Source organism: Dermacentor variabilis, chromosome 3 (assembly GCF_050947875.1).
Source record: "Dermacentor variabilis isolate Ectoservices chromosome 3, ASM5094787v1, whole genome shotgun sequence".
Lineage (NCBI taxonomy): Eukaryota > Metazoa > Arthropoda > Arachnida > Ixodida > Ixodidae > Dermacentor > Dermacentor variabilis.
This window is the reverse complement of record NC_134570.1, coordinates 203,744,201-203,766,752: the sequence shown is the minus strand read 5'-3', so window position 1 is coordinate 203,766,752 and position 22,552 is coordinate 203,744,201. Positions and strand designations below refer to the sequence as shown.

Below are 22,552 nucleotides of genomic sequence, written 5' to 3'. Positions count from 1 at the left end.
AGCCACCACTTGATGCGCCAGCTATTGCGACTCGTGACGCCTATATCCGTTGCTGAAATGTCACTTAAATCGAAGCATTCGGCCCTAGAGTAAGGCGAGAACTCTTCCACAGCACCTTTCACGTCGCTAGTCCACTCGTCTGAAACTAGAGTCTTCAGTTCAGTGTATGGTGAGCATACATTTCTATACTATTTGCACACCACCTTTTACAGTGAAGCTGTCTATGGCTAGGATCTGGAAAGAAATGTATCCGGGATGTTGACAAAAACAAATCAGCATGCGAACCGATCCTGGTGATAGTGCAGGAAGGGTCCAAGCTCAATAACCAATAAGCCTGTGGCTTTGGTGTCCTTTAACTCGCCTTATCATACGTGGGACTCAAGGAGGCCCCTGACACAAGGGTAAGAATGGATGTTTTGACGAAAAATAAATGTTTTTTACAACTTTTCTGAAAAGGACTTAAAATTTTCGGCGCCCACCGCGCAACCACCAATGGTCGCGCGTTCGTCGTAGCCGTCTTTTTCCTCAGCTGGCTCCGTTGCCTCTCTGCATTCCAGCGTAGAATTTCACTTCTGTCGTTGTAATGGGGAGGCCTCTTTTGCGGGGGTATGAGTCATTGTTTAAGGAAGTATGAGTCATTGTCTTACGTGTTGTACACATTTAGTATCAGACGTCTTACTCCTGTGTGCGTACCTATATCACCACGATGACCACAGATTACAACTATAAATATGTTCATGCTTTTGTTCAATATTCTTGGTCACCTGTGTCATGCGCTAAACAGCTGCACTGGTCATCCACCTTAAAACAGTGGAATGGCACTGAATTTTTTTTCTCTCATTATATTGTCACGTAGTAATGACGGTCAAGAGCAGGATAGCAAATTGTGAATCACGGAACAACCTTCAGAGCTTAGCACTTACGCGCGCGTTCCTGCGGCGGGCGACGGCGCCGGTGTCCTTAACCGAGCGAACGATCACAGTGAAGAATGAAATACGGCTATAGCGAAGAGAGCGCGAGGAGGAAAGCGGAGGAGGAGCGTGCCGCGGAACCATGAGGCGGAAAGCCGAGGAAGAGGGTAAGGCGAAAGAGTGAGAATAAAAGCGTAGTGGCGCGCAAGACAGGCTCTCTGGCAATGATGGCTACGAGATGGCACTGGAGTAGCGCGCGTCGTCTGTATGGAAACAAAGTGCTCATGAGCGGAGGTCTCTCTGTGGCGGCTGCTGTGCATCGCGCCCGCGTGTCGCCCACGCGCTGCTTCTCGTGATCTCCCGATTAATGAGGCAGTCGTGCCGCACTTTGCTCTGTTTGTAACGTGCCGCACGACAGACTGTCCGCGCCAGTATATATTTCGCCAAATGAATACACGTATGGAGCTGCGCTCAATTTCGCATTACGGAGTGTCGTAATCATCGTTCCAATTTTTTTTATTGTGCGAATCTCTTGTGTCCACAAAGACAAAGGACACTTCAAGCACAACGATAGCAGCGAGCACAGTAGGCGATCATCGAAATCCGATCTGAGGCTCAAGCGTATTGGCTTTTCTACATGACTTGTCGAAGTTTCCAACGTAATTACCAATACTCGTACACTTTCTCGAAAGCACAACGTTATTCGCGTAGCGCATACGATGTGATTGCACAATGTCGGCCGGGAACATACAAAGCGGATAGAATCAACGATAAGATTCGAGTAAGTTCCCAATCATGCAGGCGCGTCTTGAGCTGAGCGATAACATTAAGTTGTTAGCGTTTGAAATGCAGGCCGCGGAAAAAATCATAAACATGAACACGTGTCAGTATTCGGCCCATCTCAGGCGCCGTGCTGTACTTACACTCTATACTATTGAGCAATGTATGACATGTTGCATGGTGATGGTGATGATGATGATGATGTTGCAACAAATGGGCTCAGCCTAGCAGTCGAGCCGATTCCACAGTTGGCCTGAATGTACTGTTGGGCTAGGTGGTTTTACAAAGTTGTATTTACCAGCGCAACTTCAGAGTCATTGCTCTTTGTTGTCTTTCCTGTTTGGTTGTGCCATTTCTGTGCCGGAAGATAGCGCAAAGTCAATGTCGGCAGTCGCTCTTTTTTCAGGGCGCCTCTTTAGTGCTGTAAAATTTATATCACCATGCGTCTGTAAGTCCAGCGTCACGAAATGTCAGAAGCACCACAGAACAGCAGATTTATCTCCGGATTACATTGTGGCATTCTGCGAAACACTAAAGGCGCCACACAGTCATCTGCAAATCATCTTGTTCTCAGGGGTACGAGTAATACTGCATTTGGTTCCACAGTGTAACGCCGGCAGGACCGCGTAAAGCGTTTCGTATCACCGAGCTCGACGCATGTCTGCACGCAATGAGAAATGCGCGCAGCCACGATTGAAAGCCACAGCTGTCGTGTACACGGAACGCGCTGCGAGGAAGGAGAGCGTCGCTGAGTGTGGCTTTACGCGCGAAAAAAGTCGGAACGAGATTACAACATTTAAAGATAATCTTCATTTATAGCGCTGGAGAGAGCATTAGACCCTATTTATGCGATTTAGTGGGCCTTCATGAGAGAGTCTTGTGCCGTAGCTATACTTCCTTTGCTCAAGAATCGGTAAGGTAATATTGGCCGCTAAGCATGAAGTGCCTACTGTAGGAAAAGTCGCACATTTCTGTTCGAGGTGATTATATAGGAAGTCGCGGGTGAGGGCAAATCGCTCCTTAGAAAGAACAAACAAGTCGAGCGATCCAGGGACCTCCACTAGTACGGCGAAGCCAACCTTGGGGCGACGATGTCGGCGTAAGTCTATGGAAAGCATTTTTTAAAACTTCATTGATGAAAAATGCGTCATTTTTCTCAAACTGCACTTTAGGCATTTAATCTGGGCAACGATCTCACGCTATATGTCGCGTCATGTTTACTAGTTTAATCCCGCAGGCTGGATTTTATTTTTCCTGGGACACTTCTTTAGACCCGTTTTGAAATGCACGGCATCTTTTTTTTTTAATGTTTTTTCCCCGAATTGCACTCGAGTGGTATATACTCCAGGCCCCCCTCTATATCTTAAGTGTAGTTTGGTTTTATTCTGTGGATGAAACCTTTTTTCCTGGGGCGCTTTTGTTCGGGAACCATGCGGCTAAGCATGGTTCTAAGCAAGATTCATCCGTTCTTGAACTGAATGGAAATGGTTCGTCGAGCACGCTAAAATTCGTGGACTCGAATGTGCCGCTATGCTGAATATTCACGCCCTGACATGTAAGGAAAACGACACTGTGAGACACTGCAAGAAGCAGCGGACCGAATGGCTTTTTGGAGAGATATCCAAGCATTAAGACCGGCTGCGGGCACCGTTATATTTGGAAGTTTTGGCACAAGTGAAAATGTTTTATTTTTGTACTTATAAAGATAAAGATCGCTTAATTTATGAAAATCAATGAGTAACTGTAGAGAAATAATCAGCAATTAACTACGTAATACCGCAATACAGCTAGATTATGCGACTATAGTAATTCGTGGTCACTAGTTACCAACATACTATGCCTAGTTCTCTCGGTTTTACGCTACATCGATGTCATCAATACCAAATAAATGTAAAAACGAATGATTCAACAATGAGGCCTGCTAGGGACAGGTAGTAGGAAAACGCACACTTAAACAAAAGTGCACCTTTTGGGGTATATATTTGCCACACACCAAAAATCGTCATTTGTCTTGCTTGCGTTTCCTTTCTTGAAAACGCTGCGCTCGCTACATTCCTTTCGAGAACGCTCTGTCATGCTGATAACGCGCATGCCGTTCGTGACTTGGAAACACAGGGCTCGCCGCGTTAAAGAAAGGAAATTCGGACAAGACAGATGACGATTATTGTTGTGTGGCAAGATACGACCCACAGGGTGCAATTTTGCTTAAGAATGCAATAGTTATACTAAGTAATTTATTTTACTGGTAAAATGGTAGTTTTGATTCCTACACGTCGCCATTGGTGTCATTGGCATTGTTGGTGAATGAACATTTTTTTTTAGTTTCGCTATGTGATAACGTCGAATCTTTCATAGAGCATTGCCTCGTGAATTTTAAGTGAAAACTTCTTCAAACAGTGACTCAGTCATGATAACCAGGGGTGATAGAAGTAAGTTACGAGATATCACGAATCACTTTGTCTAGTATTGCGGTGGTAGGCTTTTATTCATATACGTCTTGATTGATACGAACCCAAATACGCTAAGCGATTATGTCTTTGATTGCCGCTGCTAACTGATTACGCCCATTTATGATTCAATACGGGTGATACACTCGACTCGATTTTCTCCTAATTTAACGCCATAGGCTTCAGGGCCCCGCGTCGCAGAAAATCCTGTGTCTGCGGCGTTGTCGGTTAGAGAAAATCCCGAACGACGCAGGCCCTCCGCGTGGCACAGAGGCATTACGCAATTAATTGAATTTCTCAAAGTAAAATGCCTCAGAAAAATTCGTAAAGTACGACGCACACACAACCTGCAGACCCGATAGCGTTGGATTGTAATTTGAATATACGGGAAAACATAATTCTTTTATGCCGCAACTAAAACGCACGCCCGTTTTCCAGCAGCCATTTGAGGTTTGTCTTAGTAAGAGCGGCGCGCCCTTCCCGGTGCCTTCCAACAGCCCCCAGATGGCGCTCGCCTCCGCCCACCTGCGGCACTCCTGTGCCCACCACGTGGAAAAGACAAAAGAAAGCTGCAGAGAGGGCGCCTTCGTGCACAGCGTTCGCCGCCAACGTTTCCACCCAAACACTACGGTTACATAAGCTGCAGTTGTCGTGAAGCGTGAGAAGCAGTCAGCGATTTTCGCATTCTATCACGTTCCACTCTTAAAGGCGAAGCTTAAGCGTCCTCCAAGGTTTTACCCAGTGAAACGTAATGCATACCAAATGAAAATACATATAAATAATTATTCAATTATAATAACTTGGAGATGGTAAGACTGGCTCACCAGTGATCACAAATCGTCTTGTTTAGTATGGCAGCGGTAGCTCTGATTCGTGCGCGTGGCTATCGATATCAAACAAGAAGGGATTAAATGACTATATTTGGTCACCATTATTAAACGATGGTTGTGAGTCATTAGTGAAAACTAACGATACGCTCTGTTTTAAGTACTCCTACTTAAAAGTACGAGTACAGATGCATGTGGATATGGATTTTATAGCGCTGAAGAGGTGCCCGGAAAAAAGGACTGCCCACATTGACTGAGGGCTATCTTCAGTATGGTATGGTATGGTATGATGAACTTTATTGAATGTCCTGAAGATCAACCTTTAGGTTGACGCAGGCGGCTCCCACGTCGGGACAGTAAGGTTTAACCTTACCGCCGTATCGTGGGCCTTCTGGGCGGCCTGTACTTGATCGGAAAGAACTCCACTATGTAGGACTCGCTGCCACTAGTGTCTCTCTTTGTCACAGTCTGTGAAAGTCACAGGACACTGCCAAAGCATGTCATCCAGAGTAATGATGCCATTACACTTCTCGCAATTGATTTGTACCTCTCTTTCAGGATATAGCCTATTAATAAAGTTTGGACTTGGATAAGTTCTTGTCTGCAACAATCTTAGAGTCACTGCTTGAGCTCTATTGAGCTTAGCGTGTGGCACTGGGAATTCCCTTCTGATCATGTAGTAATGCTTCGTGATTTCATTATATGTAAGTAATTGGTCCCTGTTCTCCTCCTGCATATTATTAAGGTCCTGGTCGCGTAGTGCACGGATAGTAAGTCCTCGTGCAGGTGCGTTAGCCATCTCGTTTAAATTCTTCCCGAGGTGGATCGACAGACCCCATTTGCGCAGGAAACCAGCGAATTTCGATCCCTTGGCTGTCCAACTCACCGATCAGCTGGGCAGCCCTTTTGGTTACAAAGCCATTGGTAAAGTGTCTAATAGCCATCTTAGAGTCACTGTAAATCTTCGCCCACTTATTATTCCCTAAAGCCAATGCTATCGCTACTTGTTCTGCGACTGTCGTGTCTTTAGTCATGATTGTAATAGCATCCCGAGTGAGACCATCTGCATCTACTACTACTGCCGTAAAGGCTTTCTTTCCTCTGACCTATGCAGCATCTACAAAAGCCGCATGTTCTCTGTCGTGTTCTATCTCTAGCAGGAGAGCTTTGGCCCTTGCCTTTCGTCTGTCCAGGTTGTGCACCGGGTGCATATTTCTGGGGAAAGGAGTCGTCTTGATTATCTCTCTTATGCTATCTTTTAGTTCTACTGTGCCTTCACCTGAAATTTTGCATTCGGTTGGGCACCACCCTACCTCTTCTAGTATTGCTCTACCTGGCCTTGTTCCAGACAGCCTCTCTCTGTGGGCAATTTGCTGAGCTTCAATTATCTCGGCTATTGTGTTGTGGAGCCCCAGTTTCATTAAATTATGATCCGGCGTGTTAATTGGTAACCCCACTGTTGTTTTGACTTGCCTTTTAATTAATCTGTTCAACTTGTTTAGCTCTCTCAGTGTCCAACTGAGCATCCCAGCTACATAGGAGAAGTGATACAAGGCGAAGTGAGCCGGAGATAAATCTGGTGTGCTGTGGTGTTCCTTCGTGACACTGGACTTACAGACGCACGGTGATATGAATCTTATAGCACTAAAGAGGCGCCCTGAAAAAAGAGCGACTGCCAACATTGACTTAGTGCTATCTTCCGGCACAGAAATGGCACAACCAAACAGGAAAGACAACAAAGAGCATTGACTCTGAAGTGGCGCTGGTAAATACAACTTTGTAAAACCAACTAGCCCAACAGCACGTTCACGCCAACTGTGAAATCGGCTCGACTGCTAGGCTGAGCCCATTTGTTGCAACATCATCATCATCACCATCACCATGCAACATGTCATACATTGCTCAATAGTATAGAATGTAAGTACAGCACGGCGCCTGAGATGCGCCCAATACTGACACGTGTTCATGTTTATGAGTTTTTCCGCGGCCTGCATTTCAAACGCTAACAACTTAAAGTTATCGCTCAGCTCAAGACGCGCCTGCATGATTGGGAACTTACTCGAATCTTATCGTTGATTCTATCTGCTTTGTATGTTCCCGGCAGACATTGTGTAATCACATTGTATGCGCGACGCGAAAAGCATTGTGCTTTCGGGAAAGTGTACGAGTATTTGTAATTACGTTGGAAACTTCGACAAGTCATGTAGAAAAGCCAATAGGCTTGAGCCTCAGATCGGATTTCGATGATCGCCGACTATGCTCGCTGCTATCGTTGTGCTTGAAGTGTCCTTTGTCTTTGTGGACACAAGAGATTCGCACAATAAAAAATTGGAACGATGATTACGACACTCCGTAACGCGAAATTGAGCGCAGCTCCATGCGTGTATTCATTTCGTGATATATTTACTGGCGCGAACAATCTGTCTCGTGAGTAGTGTTGAAAACAAATATGTTGGGATATGTGGCGACAGTAACATCAACATTATCAGCCCTGACAGTCAAACTTGCTCTGAATACTTACGTACTTATCTTAGCTGTGGTCTCTCCTCACAAATTACAGCTCCAACCAGGTGTGAAATAGGCGGACCTAATAGTTTAATTGACCATGTAGTGTCTAGCATACCCACTGATCTTTGCACAGCTGGAATAGTGGAATATGCCGTGACAGACCATTACCCTATATATTTTGCATAGGTCCCGTAACAGGTTCTCAAGCAGCAAAATATGTCAGGACTTTCTTTGATTCTCATAAATTCACTCGTATGATTCGTGTGATTGACTGGGCTGGCGTGCTTGAAGAGCAATGTGGCGAAAGGGCTTACGAATCTTTTTTGCAAAAATATCCGAATGATCTAACTTAAGTACATGTAACACTACTGTGACGCGATGGTTTAGCTCGCCAAGAAAGCCTTAGGTTAGTGATTCATTATTACGGTCCATTAAAAAAAGAGATAATCTTCGTAAGAAAGTTAAAGTCCAGCCATTCAATAATGCGTTGCGATTGCGCTTCCACACATGTTCAAATGTTATAACAACCACTTTAAAAAATGCCTAGCACAATTACTGCGAAAATAAAATAAGAAAAAATGGAAGTGATACCAGACGAAATTGGCCGGTTATTAAAGAATTCTTAAACATTAGTACAACTAAAAATCACATATCGTGCGTGAACCACGATTCTGCTAATATTACTGACCCTCAAGACATAGCTAATGCTTTCAGTGACCATTTTAGTATTGCAGGCGGTAGTCAGCCTGACTCAACGTCGTTTAGTTCTCCGCGCTGTTCTCATTCCGTTTACCTGTTCTCTACAACATGACTAGAAGTATTTAACATTATCAATTCGCTTAAAACAACCGGTCCAGGCCTCGACTTGATACGCGCCTCTAGCATTAAGCTTGTGTCTAACGAAATCTCACCTGCGTTAGCACATATAACAAACAGATTATCTATAGATGATATCTTTCCTAATCGCCTCAAGACGGGTAAAATAATCACACTATTTAAAAAAGGTGACCAGAAGTGCATGACTAATTATCGTCCTATCTGCATTTTGTCTTTCTTTAGTAAGGTGATCGAAAAACTAACACATAATTGCTTAACAAAATACTTATCCAAATTTAATGTTTTAACTCCTGATCAATTTGGTTTTCGTGACAATTTTTCAACTGAACCAGCGCTTATTACATTTACTGAGAGATTTAAATTAGCCATCGATCAAGGTCTCTTAGTTGGTACTCTCTTTAATGCGTTTGATACAATTACTCATCGTATTCTTTTAAGTAAACTTGAATAGTATGGCATTTTTGGGCTGCCTTTACAATTAATTCGCAACTGCCTAATAGACCGACAATATATGGTCAAAGTTAATAGTGTCTTCTCCTCATCAAAAACTGTAAATACAGGCGTCCCTCAGGAATCAATACTTGGGCCACTTTTATTTCTCATATTCATTAATGACTAGCTAGAAATATTAACACATGCGCACTGCCTTCTTTGTGTTGATGACACCACTATTTTCACATCTGATAAAAATTTATTCGCATTTCAGGAGAAACTTAACGCTTACCTAGCGAATGTTCATTCATGAAGTGTAAAAAACAAGCTAACCATTAACCCATCTAAGACAACGTTTATGGTATTCCATTCTTCAAAAACTTTGCACATTGACTGTACTGTATTGTCTCCAAATAATAATGTATTGTCAAGATCCGGTTCTACTAAAGTTCTTGGTGTAGTTCTAGATGAGGACCTCAGGTTCCTCTGCCATATTCAATCACTTACTCAAAAAATCTTATTTGGTATTCACATCATCATAAAAACTCGCTCTTTTTTGAGCAAACCATTCTCATGTCTTTATATTACGCGTACATACACAGTCACCTCTCATACTGCCTGTCGTAATAGGTATGCCACACATCTTCATCACCTAGAAGTTTTGCAAAAGCAGACATTACGATAATTTGCATTCCAATTGCGTACATCTCCCGCTGCTCCCATATTCCGTTCCCTAAATGTTTTACCTTTACGCATGTTGTTCAATCATAAGCTGTCACTACTTATGTTTCGTCTTATAAATACCCAATTAAATATTCCAGGTTTTACTCCCTCTAGCCTCATTTATTATAAGAACACAAGATTTTCAGCACAACTCAATCTTCCCCTTCCGAAAGCAAGGACTAATTATGGGAAATTTACCGTCACGTTTTCAGGCACTTCTGTTTGGAATTCAATGCTATCTGATATGAAGTCCTCTACATTATTATCATTTACACCTAGAACGAAGGAGCATTTCATGAACACTTTATCTGACGAATAGTATAATTTAACGAACCTAGAATTAATTAGATATTGTTCTGCTTTACCATTATGCAATGTACTGTTCAATTACCGAGTCACTGAATTTTGCCTATAATTGATAGTTCTCCTCGTCGTTAGCCTTACGTGCCATTTATCCTCGTTTGAATTTCTGCAAGTTATTTTTAAGGTTTCTTCAATTATTTTTCTTCTTTTTAACTGTGTGATTATACTTAGCATATTTTTAATTGATTGTACTTTCTCGCTTACCGTTTTTTTTTCGATGATGATGTAGAAATTGTATAATATATGACATGACTCACCTGTTTGCCACCATCCTACTATCCCCTTTTCATGTTTTGTTAGGAGGTCCCCCCGACAGTTGTTACTTTGGGACCTCCGAATGTGTACTTACACCCATCTTGTATTTGATTTCGTCAAAATAGTGATTAATTACTTCGTATCACCTTTCACTTCGTGGTCTCCATGTCTCTGACGGAATGCCTCTGACTTATACCCATCTTGTATTTGATTTCGTCAAAATAGCGGTTAATTAGTTCGTATCACCTTTCACTTCGTGGTCTCCATGTCTCTGACGGAATCGCCCTTTCGTTTCAAAACAGCAATATTTAAATACTACTTAAGGTCTTCGTAGAAACATCTGGTATAGAAGCACTGGCAGATAGGCAAAGTTCTAAATGGTCATGAAACCTACAACTCTCATGGTCTTCAATGCACAGGAGTCTTCAACTGGCACCGTAGCATGATCGACCGTTACATTGTGAATGATGTAGCCGACTAATACCCTGTCAGACGAGATACGTGGACGGCTTCAGTTTGCAACTTGAAAGACGACTTTATGGCAACGACGGAGGCGAATTCGTACTAGCAGGACAACGTCATGGATAACAAAATAATTTTTCTAATGGCAATCCGAAAAATATAACTATGAGGTGGCAAGGATCTGTCATTAGCGTTCATGAATCACTATATTTAGAATGATAGTGGTAGTCTCCGTTTATTCATCCTCATTTCTGTAAATCAGTTTCCCTAAACTTCTTTTAATATATAGCAGGCACGGTTGAAATACGGGTGATCACCAGTAATTATGTTCACTTAAGTGTTCTCGGCTATTTACAAATCTGAACTATATGAATATAAAATAAAACGTTGTTTAAAGGCTGATTCAACTCTGATAATTAGTAATTGAGAAGTCTCAGTCACAAGTGAGTACAAATCACTTTTTAGTACGATTGTATTTAATTTCCGCGTCGTCGTTGGGTACGTAGGATAAACGTGTCAGAAAAAAAAACAGTTCTAGCCCGGTTTAAAACACTGCTACAATTCAGCAGGAATGTTACCAGTACGTGCCGTAACTACGCCTGTTATTAAAACCCTCTCGGCGTTGCTGAAAGCTATTGAAATTCTGGTGGCCTTTCGATTTTTTTTAAACGCTGCCCTCTCAGTTACGCTGGAGCATTGCGGTGAAGTTCAGCAGATATCCGCGAGGGCTGTGTTCAGAATTCCTGGGTATGTCTTCTTGTTTAACTTCATAACAGAGCACTCATTAACGTTTAAGCCCATTCCCCACTCCTCCCAGCCCACTACTCACATTTTCAATCACAAGTGACTCAAACTTTTCAATTCCTAGTTATCAAAATTCAACCACCGTTTAAGAAGCCTTTCACTTGATATGCATAATGTTTAGATACGTAAATAGTCGAGAACACTAACGTGAACATGGTCACTATTCATTGCCAGTATTACTACTCTGTTTGGTACATATTCATAAAAATAAGTATATTATGACACTGATTCTAGAAGTGACAACGAGAGAATGTAGACTACGACTGTCATAAAGCAATGTGATTCGTGATCACTATTGAGTCAATCCGACCACCTCCTAGTCTACATATTTGAATCAACATATTTATGACTTCTCCTTTGATATCTATGACGTCATGCCGCTGAAAATTATGAGCACATTGAACTGAACGTATTATTATTGATCACTAAGGACTCGTCATCATCACTTAGCAATGGTAACCTAAAACGCACTTTTAATGACTGCACTAATGATATCAATGACGACGTGCACGAATGAAGGCAACCGCTGTGATACTAACAAAATTATTAGTGATCGCTAGTGACTCAATACTTCTACCTCCCAAATATAATTCAATCACTGTTTATGTAATTTTTGTTTAATAACCATGACCCTATACTATGCAAAATACGAAAACATCCAACTAAGCATATCACTAGAGACAACTAAAAAATACGCTTTATAAGTCATGAATGGTCACAAAAGAAATACTCATGTAATCACTTCTTCATTGATGCCAATGATGACGTGCACAAATGAAGGCTACCATTGTCATAATAAACTTAGCGATTTAAGGTCACTTGTGATACCGCCTTACCACCTCCCAGTTGCTATAATTGAATCATAGTTTTATGACTTCATTTGATAGTCATGACACTAACCAATATGAAGGTACGAGAACACCGAACTGTGCGTATCACTAGTGTAACTAATTACCAGGCATAATCATTCAGTAGTGGTAACCAAAGAAATATTCATTTAATGAGATTTTCTGAGGAATTGTACGAATGAAATATACCATTGTATCAGTACATAAATTATTAATTAGCACACTTGACTTAATCACACCACTTCCCAGTAAGCATAATTGAATCACTCGTTTTATGACATTTCATTTCATATTCATTATACAGGGTGCCCCAGCTAACTTAATCCAGACTTTCAAAGAACCAAGATAATGTTGTTTGCCGTTGCTTGAAGGTATTCAAATAATTTTTTTCATTCTGCATAATTAGACAATTAGTCTTAATTAATCAACTTCCTAAATATTATAATTAGATTAAACATGTCAATGAGAAAACTGTAGACTGACACGAAAAATCTCCGGATACAGCTTTCTGTTGCTCATTACGTACTATATAAACGTGTTTTCACAAGCGTGAAAGAAGCCCCCAAAAGCCCGCAAAATTGCCGCGCGACTGGTCACTCGAGGTGCTTTGCGTGTATTCTTGGGCTTCCTTCACATCGGAAAAGCACTTTATTCTATTCAGGTATTATTGTGAGGAAGCTAGAGCACCGATATTTGCCTGTATAACATTTCTGGCTTCCGGCCGTGCATTCAAGAGTACGATCTGTCCTGAACCATCTGCTTATGCGTGAGCCGCGTGGGCCCAAGCTTTCACGCGCCGGATAGTGTATGCGTAGTTTAGTCTTTGGGTGACCGAGTGGTCTCCAGATTTTTGATGCAGCAGACACATGCCTCGCCTTGTTGGGAATATTCTTTGATAGAACGCTTGTGCTTTCTTCTCTGCTTGTTCGCTTCGTTTCCCTGCCCTTCTGGGAGCTACCGCTCCCTCCTTGCGGCAACGGATGAAGAGATCTCCGAGGACCTTCCTGACTCGCAGGAAACGTTCAGGAAACGTTCAAATGCGTTAAGCGATACGGACACCGAGGCCACTGAGTTATGTTTGTACAGCTACGATTCGACGGACGCTGACTTCAAGGTCGTGATGAGTAGGTCACCAAAAAGAAGGCTACTGGAAGCATCTTCGTCGGTGAGTGCTTCTACCATGAAAAGTGCACCGCAGCGCTGGCCGCATACTGTGCTCATCATGCCCGTGGATCCGGCGACCAATATGCGGTTCCTAAACAGGCACGTCCTCTCCGTTGCTTGAGAGAATCGCACCGAATGAGATTAAAGACGTGAGAATAAGCTCGCGCAAAATTGTCCTGAAAATTGATGTGTTACATCGCAGTTCCCTGCAATGCCCATTTAATATAACTGAAATCGACAATGTAAAGGCGACGATCATTGATCCCTACAGGCGTCGATGGTACCGCGGACGTCCTTTATGACGCCGACGTTGCCATCCCGAATGACCACTTGCCAATGCTGATCAAACGAACGACAGAAGGCACTTTCATTAGGAGGATTTTCAGACTGGAAAACACACGCTGTGTGATGACTTTGAAAGAAACAGCCTTCATTCCCATGTCAAAGTAGGACATGTCCGGCATCCAGTACGACCATTCGTATCGAAGCCTCTCCAGTGTTTCAAGTGTTGCGAGATTGGCCACGTAAATGGTGTCTGCGTGAACAACGTCGTGTGCCCGCGGTGCTCTGAGTCCCATTCGGAAAACGCCTGCAGCGCAGATATTCTAATGTTCCCGAACTGTCGTGGTGCTCACAAGGCATCATCAAAGGATTGCCCACAGGCGCGGAAGGAATTCGCAATCCTCAAACGAATGGTGCGGGAAAATTCAACGCATCCAGAGGCTGCTGCTGCTCTTCGGTGACGTCGGCATCGACACCGAAAACGTTCACGAGATACCGCAGCTGCAGATAGTGACACGCCATCTTCCGTCAGAAGGATTGCCGCTTCAACGCATAGTGCCACCAAGACAGATACAAGGAAAGCCTCTATCTGTCCTGAAGCCGTCCTGAAGAATGGCCTGATCTGCCGAGGCACAACTGCCTGCTAAGTTACCTCAAAGCGCACCGACTTCGATGGCTTCGGCAATTGTTGAAGCGACGCTGTCTAATGATCCCCTAGTCACCAACGTTCTGCGGTCGCTCATGAATTCCATTGGCGTTATACTCAACATGAAATCTTCGTCTTCGCAAAGTGCGCTACATGTGCTGGGCGCTTTGAGTCAAATACTTGCCGCTGTTGGTTGAAATGATGGCTCTCCAGAAGCCGTCGTTTTATGACAAAGTCTGGAACGCGTAGCTATTCTAGTGGAACGCCAGATGACTTAAGTCACGCATGTCAGACTTTCGACAACTTGTGTTCATGAATAACTTCCCCCTCATTGTCATCTGCGAGCCCCTCTCAGATAATATCAGACCCTCACCCACCACCTCGCAAGTCTCCCAGTAGAAAAGACCCAAACAACATTCAGTGCAACTGTCTTCAACCACCGTGCGTCTCTCAGGTCAGGTTACGCACCTGCGGCAAGACCTTCGATTCCTCCATGGTGTGTGAGCCGTACTCAAATAAACCTTACCACCGCAGGACTTCAGGGAAAGTCGGACTTGCCGTCATCAGCACTCAAGCAACTAACTTTACTTCTCTTGTACGAGGAATACACCGACTGCACAACGTCTATACTGATGGAGCAACTACATCAACCAGTTCCGGTGGCGCTGTAGCTATAGCAACAATGATAATAACCCAGCGGTTCAAGGCTTCCCATGTCACTACGTCTACAGCTACAGAGCTCGCGGCTTTCCGCGACGCGCTTCATGTGACAGATGCTGAAAGTCCTCGAAAATGAGCAGTCTTCTGCGATTCAAGGCCGGCCTTGCCATATGTGCAGTCATTTCCCCGACATAGAACTCATGATCAGCTAACGTGCGAAATGGTGGAACTTGTGCGTGACTCGATTGAAAAAGGTCATGATATCTCCTCTCAATGGATACCAGGTCATTCGGTATCATTGGAAATGATGACGCAGATAAGGCAGCTTGGACGTCAAACAAAGAAGGCCGCTGCGTCCCCATTCCTCTCTCAAGGACTGATGCTGCGAGACAACTTCGCATTCTAGCACGCACGCTCTTCTTAGCAGAGTGGAATACCGCAAATACAAAGCGCACAATAATACACAGACAAAAGCTTTCACTGCAATTCAGACCTCCGGCCGGACTCCACCGATGGGAAGCGTCTCTTCTGTGTCGGTTGTACCTTGGAGTTACCTTCACGAAAGCTTACTCAGCACGACTTGGAATGGCTGATAGCCCTGTATATGATGTCTGAGGATGCGAGGAGAATATTGACCACTTATTGTGCCACTGTCCTCAATTTTAAGCACAAAGACAATCTTTGTCACACACATTGAGGAAATTAGGTGATCGTCCTCTGAGCCAACAGACAGCACTAGAGCACCGTTCCCATCGATCATCGGCTCAGAAGGCAGTGAAGGCAATTCTGTGCTTTGTTAGAACGTCTGATTTGGGCGAGCGGCTTTGACTCAAGTACTGTCCGTGCACGTCTGTATACTTTCTCTCTCCCTTTTCTCTCTTCCCTTTCTCCCTTCCCCCAGCGTAGGTTAGCCAACCAGACTCTTGACTAGTTAACATCCCTGCCTTCCTTATATTCCTCTCTCTTTCTCTTTCGTTCTCTCTCTCGTTCTCTTGTTCCGTGAGTTATTGTCCTTAGACAACCAGTTCGAGAGAGGCGTCAGCGTCCCTCGGAATCCTCGTCGTAGCCGAGAGAACGGGAATAGCGAAAGGTCAAAGAGCGAACGCGGATCACAGCAGGTAATGAAAGACGGCAATATCGAAGAGAGCGCGAGAAGGAAAGCGGAGAAGCGGGCATGGCGAAAGCGTGAGAAAAACGTAATGCCGCTCAAGACGGGCTCTGCGACGACGATCGCTACAACATGGCGCCAGAGCAGTGCGCGGCCTTTGTTCACTGATAAGGCCAAAGATCGATACAATAAATGGAAACAAAGCACTGCATGAGCAAAGGACTGTGTGCGGCGGCTGCTGTGCATCGCGCCCATGCCTCACCCACGCGCCACCTCTCGCCATCTCCCGATTAGCAAGGCGCCCAAGCAGGTCAAAGAAAAACTCCTGGATTGGAGGGAGCGCCCGTCAAGTGAAGCCGCCGCGATGCCATCTTGTGGGGAATGGGGGGGTGGGGGGGGCATAAGCACGGTAGTCGCCGCAGCTTATGTGTTTCGGATCGTCGTACTTGCCGTGCACGGTGCTGTGCGGATCCCAAAATGTGCTAGCGCGTTCGGGTGTTGTTAGGAAAGTTTAAGTACAAACAGTTGATATGTTAGCGTTTTCATTTTAATTTATATAAGGTTGCACATTAGCATTGCCTTGCTCTAAAATAAAGGAAACTTTTATATTACCGAAATCCTCTATGCAATGAGGACGATAAAGCCCCTACAACACCTGGTGACAATGAAGATAATAATGTATACTTATGCTTGTTGCATGTACTGTTATTTTCCATGCTACTTATTCAGTTTGTAATTACTTCTGTTCTGACAGCTTTCATGATTAATAAATTCATACACTGCATTAAATAATGCGAATAAACGCTAATTATACCTCGAATTTTTTTCCGCCTTGCGGTAGCTGCATATTCATGCCGATGAAATGAAAAAAATTCCCCAGTACTCGGGTATCTGTGATCCGGAGACCTCCAATATGGCTCGCCTCATTCCCCACAGTGTTGCATTACAACTTAAAAATCCGTTAAAAATCCGTTAACCGCTTCAAAACTGATGGAAACGTCGGCGAACCGCGCTGCGAAGCTCTTGCCAGGCCGCTTCTTGCCCCGCGCAAGATGGCCGCCGCCGCCTTCACCTGAGCCCATAGGCCGGTATAGGCGACTTCCACTCCAGCAGTTTTTTTAGCCTCCTTGGTTGCGCCACACTTCGCTCCGTTTGCAACGTGCCGCACGAGACAGATTGTCCGGGTCAGCCTATATATCGCGAAATGAAAACGTGTACAGAGCTGGGTCAGATTTGTCGTTACGGAGTATCGTAATCGTCGGTGATTTTTTTTTTCTTTGTTTATACGATACCTGGTGAAGACGCGCCACAATCCGATCGGACAAAAGCTTGAACGAAGCATAATACGAAGACAGGGGTTAGGGTGCTGGTGGTTTTTTGTAGATTCTGCACTCACGTTCTCGTACTATGGCCGAGCTTTTTGCACGACTATCAATTGCAGCAAAACTGCTTATTCACAGTTGACCAACCGGCCGCTGGTCTATTACGGGCGGCGGTTATCAGATCAGCGATACCCGACTCGCGATCGGTGGTGAAAGCTGATGTCATGGTCCCAAGTTTCTTAAGGTGTATTTTGTTTTCATCCAGAACACTGCGCGCGCCATCACGCTAATTTTGAATCTTCCTGGACCTTACGCCATGTGGTGTAAAAGCGATGTAAAAACGAGTGCATGCATTAGTGTTTGTTCATGTAACTAATTACGCTTATGCCGACAAGACGGATACAAGCACACACAACCAGCAGCCCGCGGAGAGTCCCGTGATAGATGGTGGCTGCACAAATCTCTTCAGTGAGACGATGCCTTAACTAAGTGAAGCTATAATTAATCAAATAACACCGGTGTCATGCCAGCTGGCAAATAGCCTGTCCCCGTGAATTTCCTAATTTCACCTCACCACTTCCTATTTCTCTGTCATCCTCGAATGCACATCCCTTTCCTTTCACTCTCACTATGTAGCTCTGTAATAGGCAAACCGTTGTCTGTCTTATGCATTACATGACCAGCCTGAGTCCATTTCTTCGTCTTAAGATCAACTAGAACATCGACTACCTCCGTGTGCTCTGTAATTCATGTTCTCCTAAATGCGGACTTAGGGCCAAGTACACACCAGTCAAGGTACTCGAGCACAAAATCTTGGGCAGCTTCGATGACCCGTTTTTGTGCATATTCTCCCGCAGGTATTCTTCGAACATGCCCGCGCACTCCCAGTCGCACATCCGGATTCGCAGGCTCATTGGTGTGCTCCATTTATCGTTGTTATTCGCCTGTGCTACGAGCACCGTCGCAGTGAACAGCAGTAAATCACCGCCCCATGTCGTGTTCATCCTGGCCGACGACCTGGTACGTACAAAGGCTACAAATCATGCACTGCGGCATAGTCGTCCCACCACAGTGCCAGCTGCTTGCATATTGGATGATTTCTCTACTGGTCGTAGCATTCTCATATTTAGCTGTCATATAAAGATTAATTTATTCAAGCTACATTTTGTCATGTTGGGTCTCAGCCACTCTTGGGCTGCGTGTTATTCAAGATTCTGATGCTACAAGGCTATCCCGCACCCGCCTTTTCTTTTGTCAACACATAATGCTGTTCTTTGGTTTCAGCCAACCCGATTCTGTGTGTACTACTTCTTTTACGGCCGATTATGGCTTGTTTATTTCGGTTCAGCGTTCCCTATGGAAGATTCTCGAGCCTTTGTTAATGTTGCGCGCAATATACAGTGAAATCCAAAAACGAATGATGGCAGAGTAATAGAAGGCCGACCTGGCTACCTTGTGTGGGCGTGTCCCGGGCTGAAAACGGTGCGTCGACGTCATCCATGTCAAATGGCCTTGATCTAATTAACTCATAGACGAGATCATCTATCTTTCTTTAAGCCTGAGATGCTTTTGGCTCCTGTTGTCGGCGACCCTTCAAGCGACCTTGAGCCAAAAGTGAGATCCGTTATCCGGACACCGTTGCGAGAACAAAACGAGATCATCCGGACAATCAATAAAAACAAAAGGAAATGCCGTCTACGGGCCCCAACCCTTTGTACAGTACCGCATTACATACGCTAGTTACTGTCTAAATAAGTTAAAAAAGAATATTCCTTCAGAGCTTTTCTTTTCTAATGTTTGTTCACACTACCACTCTAGTTGTAACTTCTAGTACGCTGAATTCTTGTCATTGCCAATAGCGACGTCCCAAAGGTCGACACAGTGCATCGTACACTTGATTAGAATATTCTGGCTCTGAGCCAAAGCTGCTGTGCTCTTTTCAACGCCAGCGGTCCGCAAGTTCCGCGGCGCAGATTTTGCGCCGTCTCTGTCGAGACATGGCGCCACGTTGCGTGACCAGGCAGCCGAGATCACAGGCAGGCAAAGAAGGCGCAGCAGTTAAATAGAGAACAAACAGGGGTGTATGCGGTTACAGAAACGCACCTTAGTGACTCGGAAGAGCCGCCAGTGACTGAGAATTCTGTTTGGGAAGGGTGCAACAGAACTAAGTCGGAAAGAAAGAGAGGCGGAGTCGGAAAGCTCATCCATCAGGGAGCCAGATGGAAAAAAGTAAATTCGAAATGTCAAGCGCATCTGTGGTTATCAGCTACAATGCCTGGGAAAAGAACTTCGCTGGGCGCTACGTATTTGTGGACCGGAAATAATCGCACAGCAAAGAATAAAGAGTTAGTGGAATGTAAAAGTGCTGATATTAAGGATTTCGGGAATGATGCTTAATTATCCTATTTGGTGACATGAATGCCCACATACCAGATTTAGATGGCTATACCGACACCAACGGGAAGTCAGTGCTAGACCTTTGTGAGCAACATAACCTCGTTATCGGGAATACAAGGCCTAAGTGTGCAAGGCAGGTCCCGTGGGAAGTGGGAAACCGGCAAACAACCATTAATTACTGCCTGACAATAGAAGGAATTCATGATAAGTTGAGAGAAATGGTCATTGATGAGGAAGTGTATAGCAGCATAGAGAGTGACCATAAACGCATCATTTTGAAAATGGGATATGTAGTTCGAAAAGAGAGGAAGGAGTGCAAAATGACCAGCCCAAATTCGAACGCTGAACAAATAACAAATATAATCACTAGAGGGGAAGAACTTTGCAAATGGCCAAGTAAAGAGTGGGAATATAGTCAGCTTCTAAGTGTAATAACGAGAGAAATACGGAAAGAGAAAAAACATCTTCGTTGGAAAGGAAAAAAAACCGACAAGCTGGTGGAACAGGGAGATACGTGTAGCGATCGCCGAACGAGAGAGAGCATCCCGAGAGCACAGGCAGGCAAAGAAGGCGCAGTTGCCCCAGGATGAAGTAGCCAGTAAATGGGAAATATACCGGGAGAAAAAGTATCTGGTTCAAATACTGGTGCAATCAAGATAAAAGGTGAAAGTGAACGTTGGTTCTCAGAAACACGTGAGAAAAAGAAGGCCGCACCTAGAATATTTTGGAACCACATAAAATTATTAGGCAGGAACTCAACAACAATACAACGGCATATCCTATGAAAACAGACTGGAAGGAGAAGTGGCAATAAATTACATCCGAAAAATAACAGCCGAATCTTTCCAAGGCAATGCCGAGGTTGTATTTGAAGAAAAAAAGAGCATGAAAGAGAACCGGATGGAAAAGGACCTGGTGCTGACAAATTTCAACTGGAAGAAAGTCGAAGAGATAATTCCTAAGCCCATAGCCACAGGGCTAGACGAGGTTCCCATTCGGCTCATTGATGAACTAAGACCAAGAAGTAAGGAAGCTTTGTTGAAATCAGTAGAAAAAGCTTTTAAAGTAGACAAAGTGGTATTAATTTAATTTATAAATTAAGGATGAGAACGATAGAAATCACTTGTATAGACCATTGACCAATACATTGATAATGTGCATGTTAGCAATAGAGGCTATTAAATTAAAGCAGCAAGGATGGGCACATAATAATGGCATTTTGGGAGAACTTCAGCATGGCTTCAGAATAAATAGGCCTATGGATGATAACTTACTTGTTCTTACTCAGTGTATTGAAATATCAAGAGTAGAAGGCAGACCACTATATGTCGCCTTTTTTGACATTACAGGAGCGTATGACAACGTAGACCGCAACATTTTGTGAGATATTTAGGAAGGGAAAAGCCTAGGTGACGATTTTCTGCACCCTTTCAGAGAGATTTATCTACAAAATACTGTTTGCGTAGAATGGGAAGGGATGAAGAGCGAGGAGAAAGTTCATATCAACAAGGGACTGAGACAGGGGTACCCTTTATCCCCACTGCTGTTTATGGTGTACATAGTGAGGATGGAGAGGGCGCTAGAAGGAAGTAATATCGGTTTTAATCTCTCATGCAAACATTTAAAATGCCCAGAGTTTCTTGCTCGCCTGAGTTTGCTTGACACTATTCAGTTAACAAAGATAGCGTGAAACGCGCAAAAGGAGCAGGCAGCAAAATATATGGCTTTATTATAGCGTTTGCAACCAAACGTAAGCGCAATATGTGCGTAAAGAAATATCATTGTCCTCACAGCGCATGCTCCAAACGTTACTGGATTTCTGAAGCTTACGTGCGCTGCAATAGCGTACGTTATTTGGCGAGATTAATGTTCGTAATCTTTACACACGCAAAGAAATATTGTTGTCGAATATGGCGCCACCTATGGCTCCCGCTTCAGCGTGAATTCTCGTGATTGTTTGGCCCTCACTCCCGTTGATCGCCAGAAACTACTAAAATTAGCGTTGCCTCCCTCGAAACGTTAGTCATGAGCGCAGAGCGCATACCTGTGCCCATAGGCCTAACGATACTGCTTTCCTGCGCATGGCACTATTGTTGATATTGGATTGTCTTGTATTGGGTACGTTTAGCACGAAGCACCAGATGGTACCCCATCTTTTAACGTCTCGCTTTCATTTGCTCTCCTGTACGGTAAACTACATGCCATGAAGGGACCCGTACCGTAACATTCCGCTAAGGTGGTCGCGTCCACTCCTTTAAGATACGTAAAGCGGCGACGTCTAATGTCGAGCTAAAGCCGCGTATGTCAACCGAGCGCACCCTGCGCACGCCGCTTCCTCGTTTCGAACAAGGAAGACGGGACAATTTTACGCGCCAGCAGCGCTTATTGTTATCACCGCAATATCGCAATACCGTGACTACCCTTCTATCTACGTTCAGCACAAGCTGCTTGCCATGCCTATCTGGCGGCCATGACGGGTGTGTCTCCTCTTTCTGACATTATCTGTGTATCCACCGTCCAATACGAAGGAAAAAGACGTGGGGCATTTTCACTTCAACCATTACCTTTCTTTCGAATAATGTGATACATAACGTTTCTTTTCTATACCTCACTTGAACAGGTAATGCTCTGGGTGAAACGATAAACGAATGAAAAAAGGTACCGATGGTTCTGCCACATGACTCCTCCTCATTCAGCCGCCCACGATGTAACGTCCACGTGATGATAAGCCAAAACTAATTCGAGATAAACCAATGAAACTGGAGGCGTGCGGAGT

General features: G+C 44.2%; 1 protein-coding gene across 1 annotated transcript in view; it reads left to right on the top strand.

Annotated features, from left to right (window-relative positions):
• LOC142574994 (arylsulfatase B-like) overlaps positions 1-22,552 on the top strand; it is a 162,639-nt gene that overhangs the window by 28,554 nt on the left and 111,533 nt on the right. Inside the window, exon 2 of the mRNA XM_075683970.1 lies at positions 18,237-18,399. Within this exon, the coding sequence (XP_075540085.1) occupies positions 18,237-18,399 (163 nt within the window). The remainder of the gene's footprint in view (positions 1-18,236; positions 18,400-22,552) is intronic.